Source organism: Tachysurus fulvidraco, chromosome 12, assembly GCF_022655615.1.
Source record: "Tachysurus fulvidraco isolate hzauxx_2018 chromosome 12, HZAU_PFXX_2.0, whole genome shotgun sequence".
NCBI classification, from domain to species: domain Eukaryota; kingdom Metazoa; phylum Chordata; class Actinopteri; order Siluriformes; family Bagridae; genus Tachysurus; species Tachysurus fulvidraco.
This window is the reverse complement of record NC_062529.1, coordinates 20917704-20942703: the sequence shown is the minus strand read 5'-3', so window position 1 is coordinate 20942703 and position 25000 is coordinate 20917704. Positions and strand designations below refer to the sequence as shown.

General features: G+C 40.9%; 2 protein-coding genes across 5 annotated transcripts in view; one reads left to right on the top strand and one right to left on the bottom strand.

The window, feature by feature from the left end:
* The window catches only part of pdzd8 (PDZ domain containing 8), a 59090-nt gene extending 40653 nt beyond the window's left edge, over nt 1-18437 (top strand). The window contains exons 4-5 of the mRNA XM_027142997.2: nt 14698-14860; nt 15104-18437. Of these exons, the coding sequence (XP_026998798.2) occupies nt 14698-14860; nt 15104-17373 (2433 nt within the window). The 3' untranslated portion in view covers nt 17374-18437. The remainder of the gene's footprint in view (nt 1-14697; nt 14861-15103) is intronic.
* A 3108-nt stretch (nt 18438-21545) lies between these two features.
* slc18a2 (solute carrier family 18 member 2) overlaps nt 21546-25000 on the bottom strand; it is a 24445-nt gene continuing 20990 nt past the window's right edge. For all 4 annotated transcript variants that reach the window (XM_027143095.2, XM_047821754.1, XM_027143097.2 and 1 more), the window contains one exon: nt 21546-25000. This exon is cut by the window's right edge and continues 273 nt beyond it. The gene's annotated coding sequence lies outside the window, so the exon portion shown is untranslated.

Genomic DNA, 25000 nt, shown 5'->3' with positions numbered 1-25000 from the left:
GTGTGTGTGTGTGTGTGTGTGTGTGTGTGTGTTGATTGTCTCTCCCCATCTCTTAGCACTGATCTAACAGTTGGCTAGGTGCATGATGGGACACATGATGACTGTATTACTCGTGTTCCATGATTTACAGGCCGAAATGTTCTTTAGAAACCTCACATGATGGTAAAGATTTTTAATTGTCAAACTCAGCAAACCAGAAGAGCTTGAAAAGTTCACATTAATAGTCTATAAGCTGAATTGTATTCCCAGTAACCCCCCCCCCTCTCTCTGACATTTATATACACATTAAATAAACATCTACCTTTATGTAAGCTCCCCAGAGAGCTCAGTAAAGACCAGAGTTCCCAGAAGTTCAGGAAGAAGCTACAGGTTGTTGACAAACCCACCAGAACATTACCTTAAGACTTCTACATTCGATTCATATGGTTTAAATACGTTTCCTGATTCCTATGAAATGTATTCCTGTATGGTTTACCTTCTTCAGCTTATCGGATCAGCGCTACAGGTGACGGATGCCGTGTTTGGTTACAGGGTGGAGGAGCTGAAGCTCCAGCCGGCCCCGCAGGGAGAATGTCAGCTTGAGTGAGTTTTATATACGTCTGAGTGGCTGAAGATGGATCTATTTATCTAAAACGTCCAGCTCGGTTAACGTGACTCCTGACGTAACGCACGCTCCAACCTAATCAAGGCCAGAAACTCACACATCCGTACACATAACGCTACCTACAAACTGAATCGAGCCGAGAGCTTAAAAAGAAATAAATCAACAGCCCTGCTCCAGCATTGCCAAGAAAACACACCGAGACACACAACCTATTATGTCTAGAGCATTTATGTGTTCACCATTTATGGGTCATTATGTATTGACATTTAATGTTTGTGCTACAGTGAAGCTTGAAACAGGTTATAATGTGACATTCACTGGGCAGTTTGGGTTAGAGGTTAATCACAGCTGGTGATTTATCTCCAACTTTTTGAGGGTTTCCTTTATCTCTCATTACACACGTATGCTTGTGTCTGCCAAATGCTGTGAATGTAAAGACGCCCTTATCCAGAGTGACTTACATTATCTCTTTTTTTTTTTTTTTAATATCTGAGTAATTGAGGTTTAAGGGCGTTGCTCAGGGGCCCAACAGCTTGGTGGACCTGGGATTGAACTCACAACCTTCCTATTTGTAGCCTCACACCTTAACCACTAGGCTACCACTTGTGTCTTGGTTTGTTATACAGAACAAATATCATTTGTATTGTGATTTATTACACGTCAGGAAAAACACATTCTGTTGGACTGTCCTGCACATAATGACCACAGAAGGTTATTTTATGGGGCCAATTCATTTAAAGAGCTATTTTACAAGGTTTCATCAGAAAAGGTTTTAGAGTTTCTGTCATATATTAATGTAAAAAAATTAATTTAAGTTGTCTATATCTATTTCTTTGTGATTTTAGGTTATTTTAGCTCTTATTAACTGTTCTTGCCATGAAGATAGCCTCAGTTATTGACATGGCAGTAAACTATAGTAACTAACTAACACATCAGGAAACTGGAACCAAAAACATTTCGTCTAGTAAATAAATAAACCTGTCAGTAAATATACATTTGTAGACCGGACATTATTTAGGCCATCCTTAAAAATATTCTTGTTTGCCGTAACCCGGCCGACCCTGTCGATTTAGGACCGACTCAAATATTTTTTTTTTTGCTTTAAGTCCGACCGACTTGCCGGTTGTAAATTTGTCGACCAATTTTTTTTTTACTCTTCAAACAACTAATAGAAAAGCAATAAAATAATATTAATTATATTTTAGTAAGTATTGTAAATATATAAATCGCCTAGGCCGACATACAAACAAAGGCTACGTTCTTTCTTTTAAATAAGAACCCGTGACGTCATCTCTGTTTACACTATCGGTTACCGGACCGGATGTCACACTATGGCCTGTGCGTTCGCTTCGTCTCGTTCTCTCGTTCACTGTCAGAGTCGACGGTTCGCGTTCGGTAACGATGGCTGCGGCTGCAGTAAACAAAATGTTCGCGGTCACCGTTCAAAGTCATACGGGTTCGGGCGCCATAATACATCTAAAAAATTCATTAAGACAGCTCGACACCGCTTTAACTTGTCGGTTGCAAACGAGGTTTGTAATGATGCGCACTGAAGGCACGGGTTGAAGACCCAGTCAGTGACGTCACGATATGCTAATTTGTTTAAATTTATACTTACGTACTCACCATCACCAAAATTGTACTTTTTTTTTCATTGAAACTTCATTCATTCATTGAAAAATATAGACCAACCTACCGACCCCCCCCCCCCCCTTTTTTTTTACTGTTACTGCAAACCAAAATATTTTTAAGGATGGCCTTATATTCACACTCTCCAGTGTCACCCAGATGTGGATGGGTTCCCTCTCAAGTCTCTCACGGTTTCTTCCTCATGTCTTCTCGGGGAGTTTTCCCCTTACTGCCGTCGCTTCTGGCTTGCTCAATAAGGATAAATACATTTTTTAGATTTCTCTAAAGCTCCTTCGAGACGGCGTCTGTTGTCGAAAAGCTATACAAATTGAATTAAATTACAAACACATGCCAATTTCTGCCAACTTATTTAAAGTTCATGTTTTGGAACTGTTTTGCCACCAATCTTTAACCCCCCCCCCCCCCCCCAGTAGGATAAAGTAAGTTTGAAGTAAGAAGAGTACTTGATATAAATTGGTACACTTAAGTTATTCCTACGTTTACTGTCAAAACCTTTTGTTCCTACCGGCCGTGCGAGGCAATGAAACTGGTGTAACTGAGTTTCAGTGAGTGTGAGGAGCAGGCTGTATTTTTAGCTGATTGCTGTTTATGGCCGATTTCTCCGACAGGCAGCTGGTCTCTCTCTGCCCCTTTATTGTTTGATCCAGGCTGAAGTGAACCAAGACTAAATCTCATTTTTATGCACTTTATTGCTTCTTGCGCGAGTGGAGGCAGGGGGCCTCGGATCTGCTGCCGGAACGGAGAGAACGATGTGGAGGCAGGAAGCAGCTGGAGGTCTGATTGAGTTCTTGTGGCTGTGATTGACATGCTGATGGTGGAGCTGTGACTACGGTTCAACACTAAATTCCTGGTACAACGAATTCAGAGATTCAGTACGAAATGCGCGTCCGGGAAACCAGTGCGTCTTCCTATCGGCGTATCGCTTTCTGTTCGCACGAGCTCTTAAATATTGTTGTTCTCTTCATCAAACACTAGCAGCAGAGGGAGTATCGCTAACTGTTTGGTTACAAGAGTAGACAAGAGTATATAGATCGAAGAAGGATCGACACCAAACACCCCGGAGACTCCTACTAGGGTGGAGATCCTGCGATATGTCGTATTCAAAGTTCTGATCCGAACCGCTTCTTGTACTTGGAAAAATAAGTCCTCACAGAGCATGGATATAATCGTTTAGGTCGTTTGTTTGGGGTATGAACATATAAAGAAGACCTACGTGAGAAATAAGACCAGATGTGACCCTATGTTTTGTATCTCACTTGTTCCATCTATCTGTGCGATGCAGTTGCTTAGTGGTTAAGGCCATTTTCTGTATCGTAGTGAACCTGGAACCTGAGGAAGGGGGAGGGGGGGTTGATGCCTCAACTCCTCGCAGATCTCACACTCTCACAACAACACGTCTTTGGACTAGGGGAGTAAAACCGAGAACCCGGAGGAAACCCTGACTCCCCCTCCACCCACCCCCCCTCACCCTTGGAGCCATTATCTCATTTAATAAACTGGATTGAAATAAGAACTAGGTTAGAAATCTGAAGCTGATAAAAACACGTTTCAAAATAAAGCTGCAAGATGGGTTTAGTGTGGAACGTTACTGTATGGTTGTGCCATTAAGTGTGTGTTAATCCTATGGATGTTGTCCTGAGACTCTGACGCTTTAAAATGAACTTTAAGTCGAATAACCGTCCCATTCTTTTCTTTTCCAAATGTTTCCAAACGCCAGCATCGATCAGCTCTCGTACCATTAGGTATGCCTGTTGCTGAACTTCCCTCATCCGGCGACCTCCGACTTGCTGTATTTTCGCCGTGCAGTAACGCTATACTCCGTCTTCTCCGTGATTCCACGCTGCCAGTCATTTTCTGAAGCTAAATGTCACCTGTCGATTAGAAAGTGACTGAGATTTGTTTCGCTCTCTTGCTGTGAAGGTAACGACTTGATTTTAAGTGACCGGCAAAAGGAAGCTTAAGACGGCCTGAAACGGACAAACTATAAATGTCAGTGCGATAAGGAGACGACGCATCCTTCTCCTGTCCTTTTCGAACAAACGTCAAGTGCTTTGGAGTGCTGATAGCAACGGCTCTAATTTTCCACATACACCTCTCTGTCTTTCTTTCCTTCATCCCTCCTCCTGTCCTCCTCCTTCCTTCGTCTGCTACGCCGGCTGTATGCAGATGAACGCTCGGCTCGAATCGTTTGCCGGGCAAAGCAACAATGAGGGCGCTAAAAAAGGATCGGCGGCTAAAGGAGCTCTCCAAACATAAATTAGATGGTTTATTTATTTATTTATTTATTTAAAGTATCCTCGTCTCCATAACGACCTGAGCTTTTGTGTGACGTTCGGTGAATAGAGATCTCTCCCGTCACAAAGCGGCACGCCGACATGAAAATTCAAATAGCGCGCAATAGCGAGACCCGCGTTCCTGCCTTTGAATTGGTTTCGAGCTCAGACGTGGATCTCTTCATTCACCAGCAGCCTTGTTCCCAGAGAAGGTCATTTGAGGGGGGGAAAAAAACGAATCACAGGGTTTAATAAATGAGCTTTTTGTTTATATTTTTTTTATCTCTCTTTTTTTTTATTGTTTTCTCATTTGACTACATCAAAATGTACTTTTTAGAGCTTGGGTCCATTCAGCATCCTGGACTCCTGAATAAAATGTATATCAGATGCGTCTGTCTGTATATTTAACGTGCGTGTTGTGTGTTCGTGTCGTCTGTGTGAACACACCGGCGTGAATATTGTACGCGTGCGTAATCGCTCGCGTGTCAGCGGAGAGCAGAGTAAGACAGAGGAGACGAGCATGTGATTAAATTAAGCACCGAAAAGGAAAGGGCAGCGATGACATCAGTCACCGTGGCACGTCTGACTCGGACCAGACACCTAAACTGACACGTATTAATACACTTCCTCCATCTGCAAATTCACTTCCTGTTCATGGTCAGCTTCGAGGTTTATTTAATTACTGTAGAAGATGAAACTTGGGGATCTGATTATAGGATCAAATATCGCTCTTTGGGAATTTATATGCAAACTTCTATTATTATTATTATTATTATTATTATTATCATTATTATTATCATCACCATCATCAGGCATTAATCTGATCGTTCATGTGGTCACGTAAACTGTATACGTTTCAATTTCTAAACGAATTAAACTCGCTAGGGAATTTAATACCGTTTAATAAACAATATGCAAACATTATTTATTTATTTATTTATTTATTTATTTAAAATAATCTGTTTAATCGCTGCAGGTATACCAATTAACATGATTCCTTTTTTCAGCTTTAATAGTAGATTTAATGCACTATTACACCCAAAATGGTGACACTGCACTTCCTGTTCCCCAGAAAATGGCAAAAAAAAACGGTCATTTTTATGGTCATTAATGAAAAAGACAACAATTGTATATTGTGAATATTAATCTCTTTGTTTTGTGTGTTTTTGGTGCTGCAGAAAGTTTGAAATTTGGCATCATGTCCATCTTCACATTGATAGACTGAACAAGCAACTGTGAGTATTCATACGTTTAGCGTTTAGGCGGTAAGTCTCAGGCTTGACGGACACGTCCAGACCCAGTAGGTTTGTCGTGATCATGTGACCTGCGGTTGGCCAAATCAGAGCTGTGTAGATGCTGCAGCTTGAGTGAGAGATGGACAGAAATGGGGTAGCGACGGATTGACAAAAAGATTGACTTCTTTGTTCATTCCTTTCTGTTTTATAGAGATGTCAATGTGCTTAAGAAACCTGTGTGTGTGTGTGTGTGTGTGTGTGTGTGTGTGTGTGTGTGTGTGTGTGTGCTCCTTTCACATTAACCTCTGATCTGTTAATTATTTCTTCCTTCAATTGTAGGAACAAAACATAGTATATAGTGGTGTTTGTGTTTTTGTTCATATAATGTCTGTGGGTATGTTTCTTGTGTGTGTGCGTGTGTGTGTGTGTGTGTGTGTGTGTGTGTGCGGCCACCCCAGGGGACTGCTACCCTATACTCAAACACTAATCTCTTTGACATGTGCCAGATGATTAGATTAAGTCCAGCACACTGGGAAAGGACTAGAGCCGTTTGCTGGTCTGCACTGTCCTACTACATTCATCCAGTGAACCTGACTGTGTGTGTGTGTGTGTGTGTGTGTGTACTGTATGTGTGTGTACTGTGTGTGTATGTATGTGTGGTGGGTGTGTGTGTGTACTGTGTTTTTATGTACGTGTGGTGGGTGTGTTTGTGTACTGTGTGTATATGTATGTGTGTGTGTACTGTATGTGTGTGTGTACTGTGTGTATGTATGTGTGGTGGGTGTGTGTGTGTACTGTATGTGTGTGTGTACTGTGTGTGTGTGTGTGTGTTTCTGTTACTTACTTGTTAGTTAGAGGTCTTATCATGAGTGTGTGTGTGTGTGTGTGTGTGTGTGTGTACAGTATGTGTGTGTTTCCTGACTGTGCTTAACCCTGTTTCTACCTTGCGCTCAAGAATGAACATCACTGACATAAATAGTTATTGCTAATTTTTTTATATATGTAAGTATTAGGGGTGTGTGTGTGTGTGTGTGTGTGTGTGTGTGTGTGTGTGTGTGTGTGATTGTAGCTTTGTGTTTCAGGACATTTCTCAGTCCTGGTTTCCCAGCACTCTCTGATGATGTTTATTTATTTATTTTTAAATGAATGCATTTTGTTGTAATATTTATTTTAGCTTTCTGTGCTCTGTGAGATGTACAAGCCGCTGCTCTGATCTTTTCTGTCTGCGTGTCAGTGCGTTTTCTCACAAACACCCGAACAAGCGAGCGAGGCGCGCGTGTTCCTGCGATCGATTTTAAACGGCTTAGCCTGTCTCTTTAGCTCAGACCTCAGATAAACCTGACAAATAAAGGAATAAATGAACAGATTTGGAGGCAGAACAAACAGAACAGGAGCAGTGCGGTCAAGGAGCCACAGAGAACCGCTTTCCCGTTGTGTAACAGCTGACAACCGACGATCTTCCGTTGTGTGTTGTCTCGTGCGTGAACTTTCATGTTTTGACATTTCTGTTAATAACTCTCGATTTTAATCGCTGACAATTTCATGATTCGTCGTCTGTAACCTCAGACTGCGTCGCAGCTTCATATGAATGCGCTTCTTCTGATTATTTCTACTTTAACAGCTCATCCACGGAGACTCGTCACGTACAGCCGACGCTTCACGGAATCCAAAGCTAATAACAGACAAACTTTTTCCCCTCACACACAAATGTTTGTATCTTCAAAGTATGTTGATATCAAACTCCTTCCTGCTCTCGAAGATGCCTCCAGTGCTTGTTTATATGCATCTTTAATTTAAATACTTCAACCACTAAGATTCTGTGTTTATGCAGCTATGGGGAAAACGCAGGTCTCACGCTGAAAGCTGACTGAACGAGTCCTAACTCAAGTTTCAATGTAAAAAAAAAAGTAAAATTTTGGTGATGGTGATTATGTAGGTAGGGGGGCACGGTAGCTTAGTGGTTAGCACGTTCGCCTCACACCTCCAGGGTTGGGGGTTCGATTCCCGCCTCCGCCTTGTGTGTGTGGAGTTTGCATGTTCTCCCCGTGCTTCGGGGGTTTCCTCCGGGTACTCCGGTTTCCTCCCCCGGTCCAAAGACATGCATGGTAGGTTGAGTGGCATCTCTGGAAAATTGTCCGTAGTGTGTGTGTGTGTGTGTGCCCTGTGATGGGTTGGCACTCCGTCCAGGGTGTATCCTGCCTCGATGCCCGATGACACATGAGAGGCACATGCTCCCCGCGACCCGAGAAGTTCGGATAAAGCGGTAGAAAATGAGTGAGTGAGAGAGTGAGAGTGATTACTTACAGTAAGTATGACTTTAAACAAATTAGCATATCGTGACGTCACTGACTGGGTCTTCAACCCGTGCCTTCAGGCACATCATCGCAAACCTGATTTTGATGCTAGCACAGTTTTTTCAGAACTTCTTGCCAAGTTAAAGCGGTGTCGAGCTGTCTTAGTGAATTTTTTAGATGTATTATGGCGCCCGAACCCGTATGACTTTGAACGGTGACCGTAAACATTTTGTTTACTGCAGCCGCAGCCATCGTTACCGAGTGCGAACCGTCGACTCTGACAGTGAACGAGAGAACGAGACGAAGCGAACGCACAGGCCATAGTGTGACATCCGGTAACCGATAGTGTAAACAGAGATGACGTCACGGGTTTTTATTTAAAAGAAAGAACGTAGCCTTCGTTTGTATGTCGGCCTAGGCGATTTATATATTTACAATACTTACTAAAATATAATTAATATTATTTTATTGCTTTTGTATTAGTTGTTTGAAGAGTAAAAAAAAAATTGGTCGACAAATTTACAACCGGCAAGTCGGTCGGACTTAAAGCAAAAAAAATAAAATAAATTGAGTCGGTCCTAAATCGACAGGGTCGGCCGGGTTACGGCAAACAAGAATATTTTTAAGGCTGACTTTATATCCAAAGCCAGTTTACTGGTAAAAATGTCAGATTCGTGTTGGAAAATTGCTTTGCTTCTTGTTCCATTCTCCCTGCTGTTGGTCAGGATTAAAAATAATACATGAAATAAATTACCACTATGTCAGTTTTGTCCTTTTGAAGCTACTCAGACCTGAATATTTCTAATAACTAGGCTTACGGGCTTTTGTAATTTTCCGACACAGAAAAGCCGTTTGTTTAGTCAGGAGCTCAACAACGCTTGTTATCGAGCGCTCATTTCCACCTTCGTTTACACTGATTCAGGAGGCAGATTTGCTGCAATGTTGACACTCGTTTATCAGATGAGGGGCTGCTTTTTGCCTTTATCAAAACTGTCATATGGAAAGAATGTAATCTGTGCTCCAATATGCTCACACACACACACTCACACACACACACACACACACACACGGTGCTATTGTACCAGGGTTTGTATTTGTGTGTTGTTTTTTTTTCTTTAATCGATCGAGATTATCACTCTTCCCCAAAACGAGCACCCGCATGTAATAATCTGTGTGTGAGCGAGAAGAGAGATGCAGAGGGAGGAAAAGAGCAACAGGTGTACACACAAGACAACTGCCGTCCTCACACAATGGCTTCAATGGCTGTCTGTCACCATGTAAAGTAGAGCGTGGGCTTTACTCTGGAAAGCATCTCACACGTCTGCACACAGCTGGCACCGGCGCTGGCCGCAACACATTCCGTGACGTTTGTACTGTATTTTTGTCGGCTCGGAGTTCACACGAGTGTATAATGTGTATGAGAGAGAGAGGGGCTGATGTTTGACGGCTTGCTCGGGCTCTCTGGAGGGTAATTTGTCAGATACCTCACTCTACCTATCCGTCTGAGTGCACAGAGACAACTGATGCTCCTGCATTCGGCTTAAAGGCAACGTTAGTCCATCCAAGCGTGCACCGTGTGTGTGTGGTGTGGTGTGGTGTTGTGTGTGTGTGTGTGTGTGAGGGAACTAGACATTAATGCTCCTGTAGAGTGAAGAACTTAAACTACACTAATGAACAATGTGGTTTTAGACAATTTTCATTTAACTGCTTGCCTTCATGTTTACTAAAGATCCTTTATTTGGGGGGAAAAAAAAGCCCAAAAGATTTCCTTTTGTTATTATTGCGTTCTGTCCCCCATACTGTAGGTAAAAGGAGAGGTTTGACCTTGTGGGTACTTTTGAATGTGGGAAAGAAAAATTGCTTTTTATACAAAAACGAACAAAAAAGATTTCTTTGTGAATATTGAGGTTAAGAATAGATTTAGGATTAGATTAATTTAGCTGGATTAATAATTATGGCAAGGAAAAGTCCTCATAAGGATTGTTAGACAAATGTGTGTGTGTGTGTGTGTGTGTGTGTGTGTACGTGTGTAAACACTGCTTGCTTGTCCAACATTTTCTCCATTTTAAGGATTGCTAACAATTAATCCTTTAATTATGTTTGTAAAATTGTGTGTGTGTGTGTGTGCTGAACTGTAATGAGTTTTTCATATTTAAAGCACATGACCAAGGTCAATATTCTGAATGTTCTTATCGATATTTTGTTTTCTCATGTGGACATGTGTGTGTGTGTGTGTGTGTGTGTGAGTGTGTGTGTGTGTGTGAGTGAGAGAGAGAGAGCACGAGAGAGATGGAAGCAGTGTATTTGGTGACGTGAAGTGTAAATTGACACATGGGTCACATCATCATGAACCAGCCAGAGCAATGTCAGCATCCGTTTACCTGCACTAAACACACACACACACACACACACACACACACACACACACACACGCACGCACACCAGCCACATTTGTGATTGTGTGATTATCCTGTAGCTGCTCTGTCTTCCAAATCATCCATAATTGCTGCTCAGAGTCTCCGCTTTGTTTTTTTTTGTCAGTTAAATATCTGTCAAATCATTTCTCTCTGTCTCTCTGCCTGAATAGACTGTGTGTGACTGTTTTTCTTGATATTCTCCTTGGCTTCACTGTGTGTGTATGTAGGCACTCTATATAAGGTTCATGCTTTATGTTTTTACCATTTATTCTGACGGTTATGTCAAAGAGCACCATTAAAGTCCTCTTCATCTGTTTCACAGACGACTAAAACCAGCTTTAACCTTTCAGAACACTGCTCCAGAATTAGACTGGCAGACGACCGCTTGACCGGGTAGACTGACCCACTGCGGGTGCTTAATACACTAAATTGGTGTGTATTGGAGAAACAGAAGGTCATGTTGTACAGTCTGTCATGTTCCCACACCTGACTTTGATCCTGCTGTAGATTGGTAAAAGCCGTCTCAGATGAAAGTGTTGTGTGGATTACAGCCGTGTTCTCTATCCCACTTTTCCTCGACTACGACGCATTTCTACAAAGTGTTCTCATTTGAGAGTATTATCTCAAACAAAATTGTTATTTATTCGTTTTTCTTTACTCTCCGAGTCTTTTGTTTGATCAAACCTGAGCTTTCAGATCACCTTTACTGGCTTTTTGTTGTATCGGAATAAAGACGAGAACGATCCGGTCAAACACGAGAGCGCTGTTACCGCTAGGGTCGGGTATCAAAAGAAATCTTCCGGTTCCAGTTCTGCCTTACGATTCCCGGGTCTGATTCCGATTCCATAATAAAAGAAATGTGAACAATAATGCACAATACTTAAACAATTCCATTTGTGTTCATTAATCACTCTTTATATATTTTAAACAGAGCTTTTCAATTCATAACAATTTAAATTACAATAAATCCAACGTCAAATTTAACATCCAGAATTACAGCTTAGCAAAACAGTTCTGAAGAATAATGATGTCTGCTTTCTCTGGGAGAAGACGAGACCTTTCCTGGCTTATTGTATCTCCAGCTGTGGAGAAAACCCTCTCAGAGGGGGTAGATTTGTGTCATTGTTGTAGCTTTGGAAATGAATCCACAGAATCATTTAGACTTTTTTTTAGACATGTATAACACAAAGCGTTCCTCAGCACAGCAGCGTGAGTGACTGATTTCTGTGGTAAGCTGCGTTAATTTGGTTGCGTGACTGTAAACAGTGTAAACAATTAATATTCATTAGGTAAGACGTGGCTATTTAAAGTGACCGCTCCCAGCGCTTTGCCCGTCATCGCATCGGAACCGCGTTTGGAACCGAAACTTAAACATTCCGTGTGCTTCCGGTTCCTGTTGAAAAACAGAACCGGTTCTGAATAAGAACCGGTTCTCGGTTCCCAACCCTAGATACCGCCCTGTTTTACTTTTAATGGATTTTTACTGGTATATATTTCAGTCCTCAACATTAAGAGTAAGGAAAAGTGTGGAGAAACTCAAGGTCCTCAAGCATCGGGCATTAAATAAAATCAAATCAAATCAAATTTTATTTGTCACATACATACAGGGTACAACATGCAGTGAAATGCTTTATGCAACTGTCCGGTATTGGAATAAGAAGTATTTAAAAAAAAAAAAAAAGGCAAAAAAATAAAATATTAAAATAATTTAAAAAAAAGTATAAACTATATGAGAACTATATTTAAAAAAATATATATATAAAAAAATATGAAAATATAAAAGGAGAAATAATGTATATACATATGCATAAATATACATATACATACATGTGTGTGTTTTTTTAATATTGTCCTTAAAGTGTCCAGGTGAAGTATGGTGTGTAAAGTGGCACTGTGCTGTGCAAGTCCAGAGTTAAAGTGTCATTACAGTATGAACCTATGGGTGAAGGACCAGTCCAAAGATTCAAAGTTCTTGTAGATGAAAATTATGTCAAATTTCAGATAAAAGTTTGAATCGTTTAAGTGACGTGACACACGGCTAATTACGGTGACCCATACTCAGAATTTGTTCTCTGCATTTAACCCATCCAAAGTGCACACACACAGCAGTGAACACACACACCCGGAGCAGTGGGCAGTCATTTATGCTGCGGTGCCCGGTTAGCAGTTGGGGGGGTTCGATGCCTTGCTCAAGGGCACCTCAGTCGTGGTATTGCCGGCCCGAGACTCGAACCCACAACCTTAGGGTTAGGAGTCAGACTCTCTAACCATTAGGCCACGACTTCCCCCTTTTTACAGGTTTCCCATGTTATCATTGGTTTTTTTAGGGTGTGCAGTAAGGATTATTGAGGGATCTGTAGAGGCAGAGGTTCATGTGCCCTAGAACAGACGCATCTAAATGTGTATATAGTCTGTATTTTACATGTCACTAACTTTCGAAAATCGCAGATTCAGGAAGGTTCCTCTGAGACCGGCCGTTCTTCTCACTACTTGCCAACGTGCATAAATTGCCTGGTTTTTCACTCCCTGTTTAACGCGATCAGTGCCCTTCTCAAGATTATAACGAATGACAGCAACAAAATTACAGTCATCCATCTTCAAGCAGGCATCAAGGAAGTAGTTTTCTACACAAAGGTAGAGGAACGAACATGCAGGGAAGGGAAGCGATAGAAGAATCAGCCAAATGTTTAGACATTTTTATTCTAAGTAAAGTGCATACAAATTATAGTTGCACCAGATGTAGACGTAACCCACTGTGATTACTCGGCACAAGTCGAATGTTTTTGTCCACCTGAGTTTGTCATTTATCTTGGCATCAGAATAAAGTGTCTGGGACTTCTGAAGCTCAGAGCAGGTTAGCAAGGATATCTGCAGGTGCATCATGGACTCTAGGCAACTCAGAAGCCCACACAGAAGGATTCACTGTAATTGTAGAGCTCCATTCTGTAACTCGTGCCTTTATTGTTTTATTGCCGTTATACGGTAGGTTCAGTATGCGGTGGAAAAGGCTGAGTGGCGAGTACCTTTCACCGCTCGGATCCTCCCACCGTGATTATTATTCAGCATTTGCTGTTTGAAATAAAGAAACTTGTCCACCCGCCCGTGGGTTTGTAACAGCTGAGGCTGTCATCTAGATCTGCTGTGACGTTTTAAAACAAAAACTGTCATCTTGTGCTCAAGCAGCAGGCACAAAAGCACTTCCAAGTTTAGTTTTGGATTCAGTTCACGAGTAAAAGAATTTTCTATGAATTATTATATTTGTATCGTCACACTTAAGGTTCATCATGCTCATTATTTACATCAGCCATAATGACGCTGTGGTCCAATCGGTACTTTGTGGCTAAACACATGTACGAGCCTGAGCCATAACCAAAGTGGTTAAACTCTTTTTTATTTATTTATTTATTTATTTATTTATTTATTTATTTATTTTTTATGGTTATTTATGGGTTAGGATTAGCTTATTATCAGTTAGAACATACGTAGTGTGTTTAAGATTTAACTTTAAAAAAAAAATCTACAGCTCACTCCACACTTCTTCATGGCATACAAGACACTTAACACTGTGTGTGTGTGTGTGTGTGTGTGTGTGTGTGTGTGTGTGTGTGTGTGTGTGTGTGTGTGTGTAAATGTGTATATATGTCTTTATGCACTACTGTCATACTGCTGCTATGTCTTGCACCTTACAAATGCCTTCATACACAGTACTCAGAATGTTTACATACATTTGGATGAATATTTGCACCCTACACTTCACTGTTTACATTTACTCACTTACTCGTATAGATTTTCAACATATATTTACTTAGTTTATTTATGTCTATTTATTACAAGTACACCGCTGTTACATCCATATCTGTTTCTATATTGCACTAACTGCTTATATTATTATTATTTAAACTCTCTACATTGCATTGCCGAGGTAAACACTTGATTCGAGAAAGAGAAATGCTATTTCAGTTCCTCCGGTTGTCTGCATATACTGTATGTTGGCATTGACAATAAAGAACCTTGAACCTACTAATGTGTAAAATGTCTGTCAGCTTGGCCCATTGTAAGGATGTAAGCTGATTTATCAATCATGCTCGGATCCCTGGATGGAACCAAAACAGTATAATGAATGAGACTGGTGTTTGATGAACATTTCAAATATGTTCAGAAAGTAAATAAAAAGAACCTGTAATTCTTTTTCTAACGCTTCCCTGCATGCTTTCTGTCTTGTAGACCGAGGTAATTAAAGGTCCGAACGGTAGTGTGGGGATGACGTTCCGACACGTCCCAGCGACTGAAGGAGACGTGGTGCATGTTAGCATTGAGACGGTGACTCCTAACTCCCCTGCTGCACAGGCTGACCTGCAAAAAGGAGATCGCTTAATTGCAATCGGAGGTTAGTGGGATCATTTCGAAAACTGTTCCACAAAGCCCTACGTGACCGAGCAGTGTAAAAGTACTGACTAACTGTATAGAGTGGATCATTCATTTTTGTTGAGCTGCCACTATTGGAGAATTAGTATAAGGTAGAATTTTTGGTTTTCTGTCCTTATTAATTAGATCGTAATTAAGTTTAGTCACTGATATAATGATCACATTTTTTAAAGAATTACATTCTTTTTCTCTTCATTTTGTATAGGAGTCAAAGTAACATCCTCTGTCCAAGTGCCAAAGCTGCTAAAACAAGCTGGAGATCGAGTGAACGTTCTGTACGAGAGACCAGTCAGACACCAGGTGCCTACAATGGGCTTGGGACCCCTTCAGGACACCCTGGGTCCCTTGGATGAACCTGCATACCCTGTGGCTGGGGGTTATGAGGAGGACCCAGCCCATATTTCCAACATAGACCTAACTGATGGCAAAGACAATGACTCCGAGTTTGAGGAACTGATAGTGGAGTCCAAAACATCTGTAGTTCCAGTCATGGCAGAAGCTAAAGAGGATACTTTACTTTCTGTAAACCAAAGCCCTAAAAAAACTGTAGCCAATCTGGCCTCCAAGCCCCTGGGTACCATCTCACCAATTCTTAATCGCAAGCTTAACTTGGCTGGCCTTCAATCACCACTTAAACCCCAGCCTAAAGAGTCACCAAAGCCCTCACCACTTAAGAGTGCAGAATTATCTGAACCACCACAGAGGCCAACAGTGCCCCCACCTCCACCGCCTGTGCGACCGCCTGTCCCACCTAGGCCCCAAATAAAAGTGACCTCTCCGTCCACATCCTGTGAATCCCAAAACATGGACGGAACAGACTCTATTGTAGAGAAACCCCCAGAAAAATCTCCCCAAGGTGCAAGCAATGGAGAGAAAGCTCTACCTGAGAAAAGTCCCACAAAAACTCCTGAGATAAAGCCTGTAAACAAACCCGTAGAGTCAAATGATGAACTCCCAACAAACCCCATAACCAATAAGCAAGATGTGATCAAAGACAAAATAACTGAGAGTGCATTTAATATTAAAGACAGTATGGATGAGCAGGGTCTCTGGGAGTCATCCGAGGCTATGTTCCGCAACAGATATGGCCACTGGGGCAAGGCCTCGGTAGTCTTTGATGTGGAAAGCAACCATAAATACCTTAATGTAGCAGTCTGGTGCAAGGATCCCTTTAAGCTAGGTAGTCTCTTATGTTTGGGCCATGTTAGCTTGCATTTAGAGCATATAGCTTTGGAATGCTTGTGTATTTCTTCGGCAGAATACCAGAGCACCTTCCGTCTGTGTGCCCCCGAACCAAGGGCCAGCGTCAGTCGCACTGCACTTCGTAGTCTTAGCACACACAAGGGCTTCAACGAGAAGCTGTGCTACGGAGACATCACACTTAACTTCACCTACCTGGCAGAGGGAGACTCAGACCTGCCTAGTGGAGTTCTTGAGAGGGAGGGGAGCATACAAGAAGAAGAGCCAAAGGATCGTGATAGAGAAAGGGACAATATGCCGGCACTAACCCGGGAGGACCTAAATTACAGCTCCATGCGGCTTGAGGTTCGACACAACTTTCAGGACACTCAGTTTCAGAATCCCACTTGGTGTGACTACTGCAAAAAGAAGGTTTGGACCAAGGCTGCATCACAGTGCATCACCTGTGCCTACGTCTGCCACAAGAAGTGCCAGGAGAAATGTCTTGCAGAGCATCCTTTCTGTATGGCTATTGCCGACCGGCGAAGCGCAGACCCTGAAGCAAAGTCCACCATCAACCGGGCAACCTCTGGTCTCACTCGGCACATCATCAACACCAGCTCCCGTCTGCTCAACCTGAGGCAGGTTCCTAAAGCCAGGCTAGCAGAACAGGCAGCAGAGGTCGGTCCTGGAGTGGTAGAACCTTCCCCAAAACACACACCCAACACCTCAGACAATGAGAGCAGTGACACAGAGACTTACATAGGGGCTAGTCCTTCAAAACATCCATCAACCAGTGGTGGCACAAAGCTGGCACGCAAAGAAGGAGGGTTAGATGACAGCGTGTTTATTGCAGTGAAGGAGATCGGACGTGATCTGTATCGTGGCCTCCCTACAGATGAGCGATCGCAAAAGTTGGAACTGATGCTGGATAAACTCCAGCAGGAGATTGACCAAGAGCTGGAACACAACAACTCGCTGATTTCTGAAGAGAAGGAAGCAACCGATGCACGCCGCAAAGCCCTGATCACTTCAGCTCTGGTCAAGTCGGGTGAACGGCTTCAGGCTTTGACTCTGCTAATGATCCACTATCGTGCTGGCATAGATGACATAGAGTCCATGGAGTGCACCTCGCTGTCTGAACAGCATGGCTTCCCAAAGTCAAAAGTGGAGGTTATAGAGGAGGATCTGATGGGTGCAGAAGTGTATGACAGTGACGTTTGTAGCCCAGTGGATGTACAGAGTCTAAGTGACATTAGTGAGGAACAGATTTGTGTGGAAGCGTTGCCACGTTAAAGAACGCAACACAAAACAAATTTGACACTTGCAGCGTTTTATTGCGAGGTTTTTGGGGACTGTATCAGACCGACTGGCACTGGAATCGTTTATGAATGTGAGGTTTGCAAAATAAGTTATTTTACCCAGAAATATATAAAAATTCTCTCATTTGGGGACTTTTTCGTGGTCGTTATCAGATTTTATTTCTTATGTCTTTTTTTTTTTTCCCTTAACCTGTCATATCTGTGGTCCCAATCCAGTCAGTACAGTGAATCAATGCAATGTCTCAAAAATCCAACTTTTACTGTAGGTCAGTATTGGAATTGACAGTATCTTTATCGATGTAGATCAAACCAAGCCTTCCTGCCTTGGCTGAAAGGGGAAGCACCACTTTGCGTGGTAATAAAACATGATCGGCTTTGACGCAGGGGGAGATTACTCCATTTTGTAGCAGCAGTGTTACTGATAATATTTAGGGTTGAAGGATACCAGGGTGGCCTGCTTTCGTGTGAGCTTCGCACCTTTTGCTTTCGACCATCTGCTTCTAACCAGGAGGATTTAGCCAAGTACTAGAAAATTAAATCTTAATATCGGATCAGTGTGGAGCCCCACCCCCCTGGTTGTCTAGTGTCATTCTCCAATTTCCTTTTCCTTTCAATGTGAGCACTTTTTTTATTGTAATAATTTCTTTTTGAAAATATTCTAGAAAAAAGTGTCATTCGTCTGTGGTTTCATTTTAATACATCTATCTGTGTTTGATTAAATTGCAAGGGAATTATTATAGGAAAAAATAGCTAATGATAGCTTTTTTGGGGGGGGGGGACCATGACTTTATTTAATTTTTTTTTTTTTTTTTTGGTGAAGTCTGATGAATTCTAATTTTGTTGAATTCTAATGCCAAACAAATGTGACAAATCACCATTGTTTTATTTCGTGTTATGTTGGACATCACGTTAACGATGATCTATTTTGTTGTAATATTTTTTTCCTTTGTGTCTTTTCAGGTTGTCCCTACAATTGTTCGTTTGCACCTTTTAGAAATATGAAAATTGACTTTCACTAAAAAAAGCATTTGAAAAGGACCAAGTAATACGATGTGTTTGTTGTCCGATTTTAGATTTATTCGTAAGCTTAGCTGCTTTTTATATATTTACAATTTCAGAGCTTAATTGCTCTCAGATCTGTTTGAGGTATTTTCTTCAAAGCTTATTTCGTACGACGTCGATTATATTTCTGTGTATTTCAAATGAACTGTAGAAAATGTTTCAAGTTCATTTAAAGCATTACTTTGGTCTTCGGTTTAATAGACGTAGACAGGAAAAGCTTTAATAGAAGCATGGAGGGGAAAAAACCCACTGAAATCTTCACACCGCAGGCCTCAGATAACTAATGGTGTAGTGTTAACAGCAGATTCTTCACTTTCTTTACTTAACTAATGCTACAATTCTGTACATTAAATATCAGCATACTCCTGAGGCCAGGGATGTCTAACTCTAGCCTCAAAAAGTAGCATAGAAGGAATAGCTATGGTACACTACACAAAATAATAATAATGCTTAAAAAAATCTAGTGCTCATTATTTATTATTATTATTATTATTATTATTAAAACAAAAACAACAGTCCAGATTAATTACTTAAGTAGCTTTAAGTTAAGGGCACTTGAGCAAGTTTTTTTGACTTGATCAGATGTGTGCCGGTCTGACAAAACCATTTGCAAAAACAAAAATCAAACAACATTTCCACATCGTTTTAAAATACGTACGTTTTTGTTTTGTTTTTTCACCATAAGAAAATGCAATTTTTGCCCAAACGAGATTTTTTTTTAATTAACTGCTTTATTAGCAAAGTAACTAACTAATCAAATGGGTTTTACTCAAACCGCCAAACATGTATGTTGTACAAACTGTTTCAGTGCTCGGAGGTGAGAGAATTGCCTCAGATGAGTGAAGAAAATGGCTTTTAAAATGAAACGGAGGATTGAGAATCTTCATGGATATAATCTTAAACACACAAACGAAGCACACAAAGACAGAGCTTAGTGTTTATAATGTGTAATGTAGTGGACAGACCTGCTACCCTTTCAGCCATTTTTACCCTTTCTTCTGCTCTATACTCAATATTTTCCATAGGGGTCTGTTTTAGCCTGGGGCTAAAGCGTCACTGGAAGCTTCTTGGCGTCGTTCTTGGTTTTGTTTGTGTCTCGTAGCTATTGGCTGCAACAATGACCCTGTGCTTCTTTCTCTCTCTCACACACACACACACACTCTCTCTCTCTCTCTCACACACACACACACACACACACCAGAGGCTCTATCTCTCAAGTTCTCTATAGTGTTCCTCACAGTGATGATCGTGTTTGGCTAAGCTAATTGTGGTGAAACATTTTTGCAAGAGCTGTCGTCCTCATCAGAAGCTGAGTCATGTTTCTTAAGCAGCCAGTTTTAATCAGATTCCTTGTTCATGCCTGTTTCTTCAAACCTGATTTGTGGGTACACAAGCTTCCGGATGCTTCTGCCTGTGAATATAAGTTAAGTATGAAATGTAAAAAAGATTGGATTTGATATGAAGAACAGAGAAAAACAAGACTGATTTAAACTTCCTGCATAAACAACATGAACCTTCGTGCTATTGTAAATAGCCTAAACTAAGATGGTCGCTGCAAACCCAACCCTCTGATTCTTCACAGTACGCTGGCTTATTTTTCGTTATTATTGTTGTCGTCTTTGCTAGCGATTAAAAAAACAACAACAAAAGTTTTATGTTTAAAATGTGGTTTTAAGGACAGCTGCTGAAGTACTGCACAGCTTTGTATCGTGATGCAGGAACTTTACACAATGACATATCATATTTGCTTATGCACTTGAGATACAAAATAAATTGTTAAAAAAAAAAGTTTGTTTTGAAATTTATGTCCTGTTCTTTATATGTAAATGATATCTACGGACAAAACTGGCAACGTGGCTTGCAGCCTGGTCATTAGCAATAGTATTAAAGATTGTTGGATGCTGTTTATTATTAGACTGTTCATTGCAGGGGGGGCACGATTCCCACCTCCGCCTTGTGTGTGTGGAGTTTGCATGTTCTCCCCGTGCCTCGGGGGTTTCCTCCAGGTACTCCGGTTTCCTCCCCCGGTCCAAAGACATGCATGGTAGGTTGATTGGCATCTCTGGAAAATTGTCCATAGTGTGTGTGTGTGTGTGTGTGTGTGTGTGTGTGTGTGTGTGTGTGTGTGTGTGCCTTGCGATGGGTTGGCACTCCGTCCAGGGTGTATCCTGCCTTGATGCCCGATGACACCTGAGAGACGCACAGGCTCCCCGTGACCCGAGAAGTTCGGATAAGCGGTAGAAAATGAATGAATGAATGTTAATTGGATACTAGCCATGTTGCCAGGTTTGATAAATAATACACAGAAAATAATACAAAGGAATTTTTTGAACATTGAAGTGACAACTTGAAGTACACTGTAGACCTTCGACTTTACGGTGTAACTCTAAGCGGTTAAACTAAAAAGTATAATGTGTCAGTGAATGAGATTTAATATGGTACCAGGAATTTTGTTCCATATCAGTCTGCATTGATGGTTTTCCTTTAACACTGAATAATACCGAACTCTGCTATGTTATTCCTTTATTATAGGATGATTTTCATTCCAGACATGCTTCAGTACAAACGCAGTAATCACTATTCAGCATGTTCGTTAAAAACTTCATGGTTTGTTTTGTCACCCATCATGCAAATCCTTGAGCACAGATCGGATGTAACCGTCCCTATTGACTCGATTTAAATGCAACTTGAGGCATTCGCCAATGCTGACAAACAAAATCAGCACCGATCGATCCGTGAGCAGGTGGAAACCCGTCCGGTTATCGAGCTGTAAACGAGATCCGTGTGTCGCTCGATCGTCTGAAGCGATCGTTCACCAAGCCTCGGGCATGTTTACTAAAGAAAAACTTGCTGTTTATTTCCAAATCAATATTATTTATTAGTGCACGAATGAATTGTAACCACGTGTTAATCTGTGCGTTGTAAAGATGCTCATCCCTTTATGAAAGAGCTTTGGGTGAACACACTAAACACGTTCTTCTTAACGCTGCACTCCTCGTACAGTACACTATAAAGGCAATACAGAACCTTTACGTGCAGTTTACTCAAGCACACACACAAACACACACACACACACAAATTTACTCAATATCCAACATTTATTTATTTTTTTGGCTGTAGTCCCAACTACATACAGTACATACATCCTATAGTGTTTACAGTCTTATGATTTGAATCCTGACTACAGGAAATTCTACAGGATACAAAACTGTCCTCTCATGGTCTTGAGGAGATACTTTATACACACACACGCACACACACACACACTCACACACAGAAGACACATGAAGAAAGGCACACCGACATTGGCACATATGCAAGCGATCTCAGAACAAGAAAACAAACGACACAAATAGTTTGAATTCTTTGATGGAGGGATGATGTTTGTGAACAGATGAAGCTCCTTCAATTTATTCTCCGTTTTTCCTTTTTTTTCTTCCTTCTTCTTCGGTTTAATACAGTGCAAGCTTTAAATAAAACCGATTGTGTGGAGAGTTTATTAAAGCTGACTCTTACAGTACATACAGCTTACATGCTGCAGGTATGACCCTATATACATACGTCACTGTTATTCTGATTAGAATAACAGTTAAACCCCCAGATTACACTGTAGTTACTTTGTTTACGTAATGTACTGTTCGAGACAGGAAATAAATCCAATCACCTGTATTAAACTGCACTCAGGAACTCCGAGCATCCTCGACATACATTTCCCAGTGTTCGCTTGAATCTTTATCCTTATTCCTAGTGACTTATAAAAGGCAGGAACGTGTAGAACATTTTCATAGAAGAACATTTTTCAGAGAATGGCACCATTGTGTAGCGGTTGTAACTGAAATTTGCAGGAGATGCCAATGCAGATTTCCAGACATTGAACTTTTTTGTAGATGGATCAAGCGTTCAGAAAACAGTCTCATAGCATGAGGCTAAATTGTTACCGTTTATACCGATAGCAGATATGGTTTCAGTGTAGTACATGATTTTGGCATGTTGTGGACACGCAGAGGTTTCCTTACTTTTTAGGTAAGTTAATCACCTACAATGTTCCTGATGTCTGATCTCCTGGATGCGATCCTATTAACGAAATCTATTGCTATCTGTGAATGTCAAGCCGAAGCAGATGCATCAGCAAATGCAGCCACACAAAAAGCATCTATATATATATATAAAGAAAGTGTGTGTTTTTTTTTTTTTTATAAATATGTACAGTACTCCCACAGCAGACCTTCAGGTGTGTTGCACAGAAAAAGAAAGTGCAGCAAGGAGAAAAGCAGGATGTGTGGTAAGACCTGGGGTTTGGTACGACCCCAATGACAAACCCTGCTCGCCATAGAAGTTGTTTTCTTACTATACTAAGTTACTGTTTGGGCAACTCAATCCTACAGTAGGTGGGCTGGTAAATTAGCACATCGTCTTTGAGCAGATCGACTAGACTCTAATGGATGTTTCTGCCTCGAACAGGATTACTGTAGATCACTAGGTTATGATATGGATACATTTTGATGGATTGATGGCTCTGAGTGGCAAAGCCAGATGGTCACGGTTAGTATTTTGTGATACACCGATAATGATATCGAGTCAGGAGCTAATGCAAAAACCGGAGAATAATCCTTAAACCTTAGATTTTGGAAAGGAAAAGAAATAAACATTTGAAGATTTTAGACTTCCATCTAAAAAAAAAAAAAAAAAAAAAGCACAGCCTCTGTGCTTTATTATTATTTTTTTTAAGATCAGGATTCGGTTATAGTGATAGTGATGTACGGTACGAACTTATCTGCTCTTTCTCGTTAGCTTGAATTGTCTTTGTGCATGGTGGAGCTGCACGCACACAGCTTTAACACTGATTGCTACAGATCTGATTAAGAGATGTGCTCTTAGATGTGCTCTTTAAGGCAGAACCATGTCACAGATGTTCTGCTTTTCCAGACCTGGATTTTTACAGCTCCCTCCATCGCTAAGAGAGAATCGTGCACGAGCAGAAATAATGGAACGGCTAAAAATGAGAATTAAATTATGACTAGTACCTATATGGCTTATATGAAATATATATATAACAGCAGACATCTTTAACAACCATTTTCACATGTGCTTACTAAAATATAGATATATATATACTATATACACTTTAGAAATCAGATTATAATCTAATTCGACGGAGGCACTATAACGAGATAACGAGATCCTCTACAGCTGTGCGTTTCTGATGAAATGATCCTATCTCTCTCTCTCTCTCTCTCTCTCTCTCTCTCTCTCTCTCAGACACGATGGATTTCACACCTGAAGGATGGACACACTTACAAACACAACTCGTATTCATAACCAGGAGCAACATTGTGTCTTCTTTGTGTTGTTTTAGGATGAAAACGATGTGCTGAATGAAACTTGTTTGATACACGTTAATAAATAAGACGACATCGACATCTTGAATCGTAGCTGGTTCACGTACTGTATATAAGACCTGAACAGACAGGAACATGTAACGGGCCAACAAGCAAAAGTTTGGCTTAGAGGCAACACTGAATGTAAACGTCACATAAACTTCAGTTTGACTGCAGATATTCTCTCTCTCTCTCTCTCTCTCTCTCTCTCTCTCTCTCTCTCTCTCTCTCTCTCTCGTGTCACACTTTCCTCGGTGTACTCTCACATTTTAGCCTTTTGTATTCGAATAAGAAAACTGACGTGTGGTCTTTGTTAAACAGTCAACCCTTGTTATATAAAGGAAACTTTGTAAGGCCATTTCAAGGTGAAATAGGATTAGTTTTAGCCACACCTGACGCAAATGAACTCCTCAGACAAGTTTCCCTTCCCGTAAAAATAAATAAAAACACAACAAAAGATAGAAATCGTCCTCTTTGTGCGCTGATTCGCCTCCCTATAGTGCATTGTTCAACATCTGACTCCTAATGGAGATTTTTTTTAAAAGTAGCCAAGTCATCTTTGAGATTTTAAGTGTCGAGCGGTTATACAGGATGCTGACGGAGCACAGGTCACCTTCAGCTTCGTGTGTTTTAAAGCCACGATCAGGGATTTACAACAAAGGTAATTAACGCTTCATAACACAAGGAAATGTAAATGACGGAAATAAATATCGTGATAATCTAATTTTATACATTATAATCATACGAGATCATAATTTTTTTTATAATTGCTAAAGCAGATCATTTGAAGGTAATGGGATGTTTTTATGAACAAGGGGAGGGGAAAAAAATCCTGATGTGAAAACCTTATAAAATACAGTAATATTAGGGTTTATTAAGCAGTACAATGAATTAAATTATTTACGTTAACTCTGATCGATTTGAAATCCAATGTGGAAATATTGTTTACTCTATGTTTGTTTTTTAAAATCAAATCAACTCCTTTTTTTTTTTATCTTTCTAAAATATCCCCCGATATCCTAATTTAAACACGAGTGTCTTGTCGTATCCTTGTTGGTGGCTTTAAAGACCCTGTTTCCGAACGAATGGCCCTACTGAGTGTGTAGATAAGGCTGTTGGTTTGACTCGGCGTGCTACTTCAACCCTAATTTTAAAGGACGA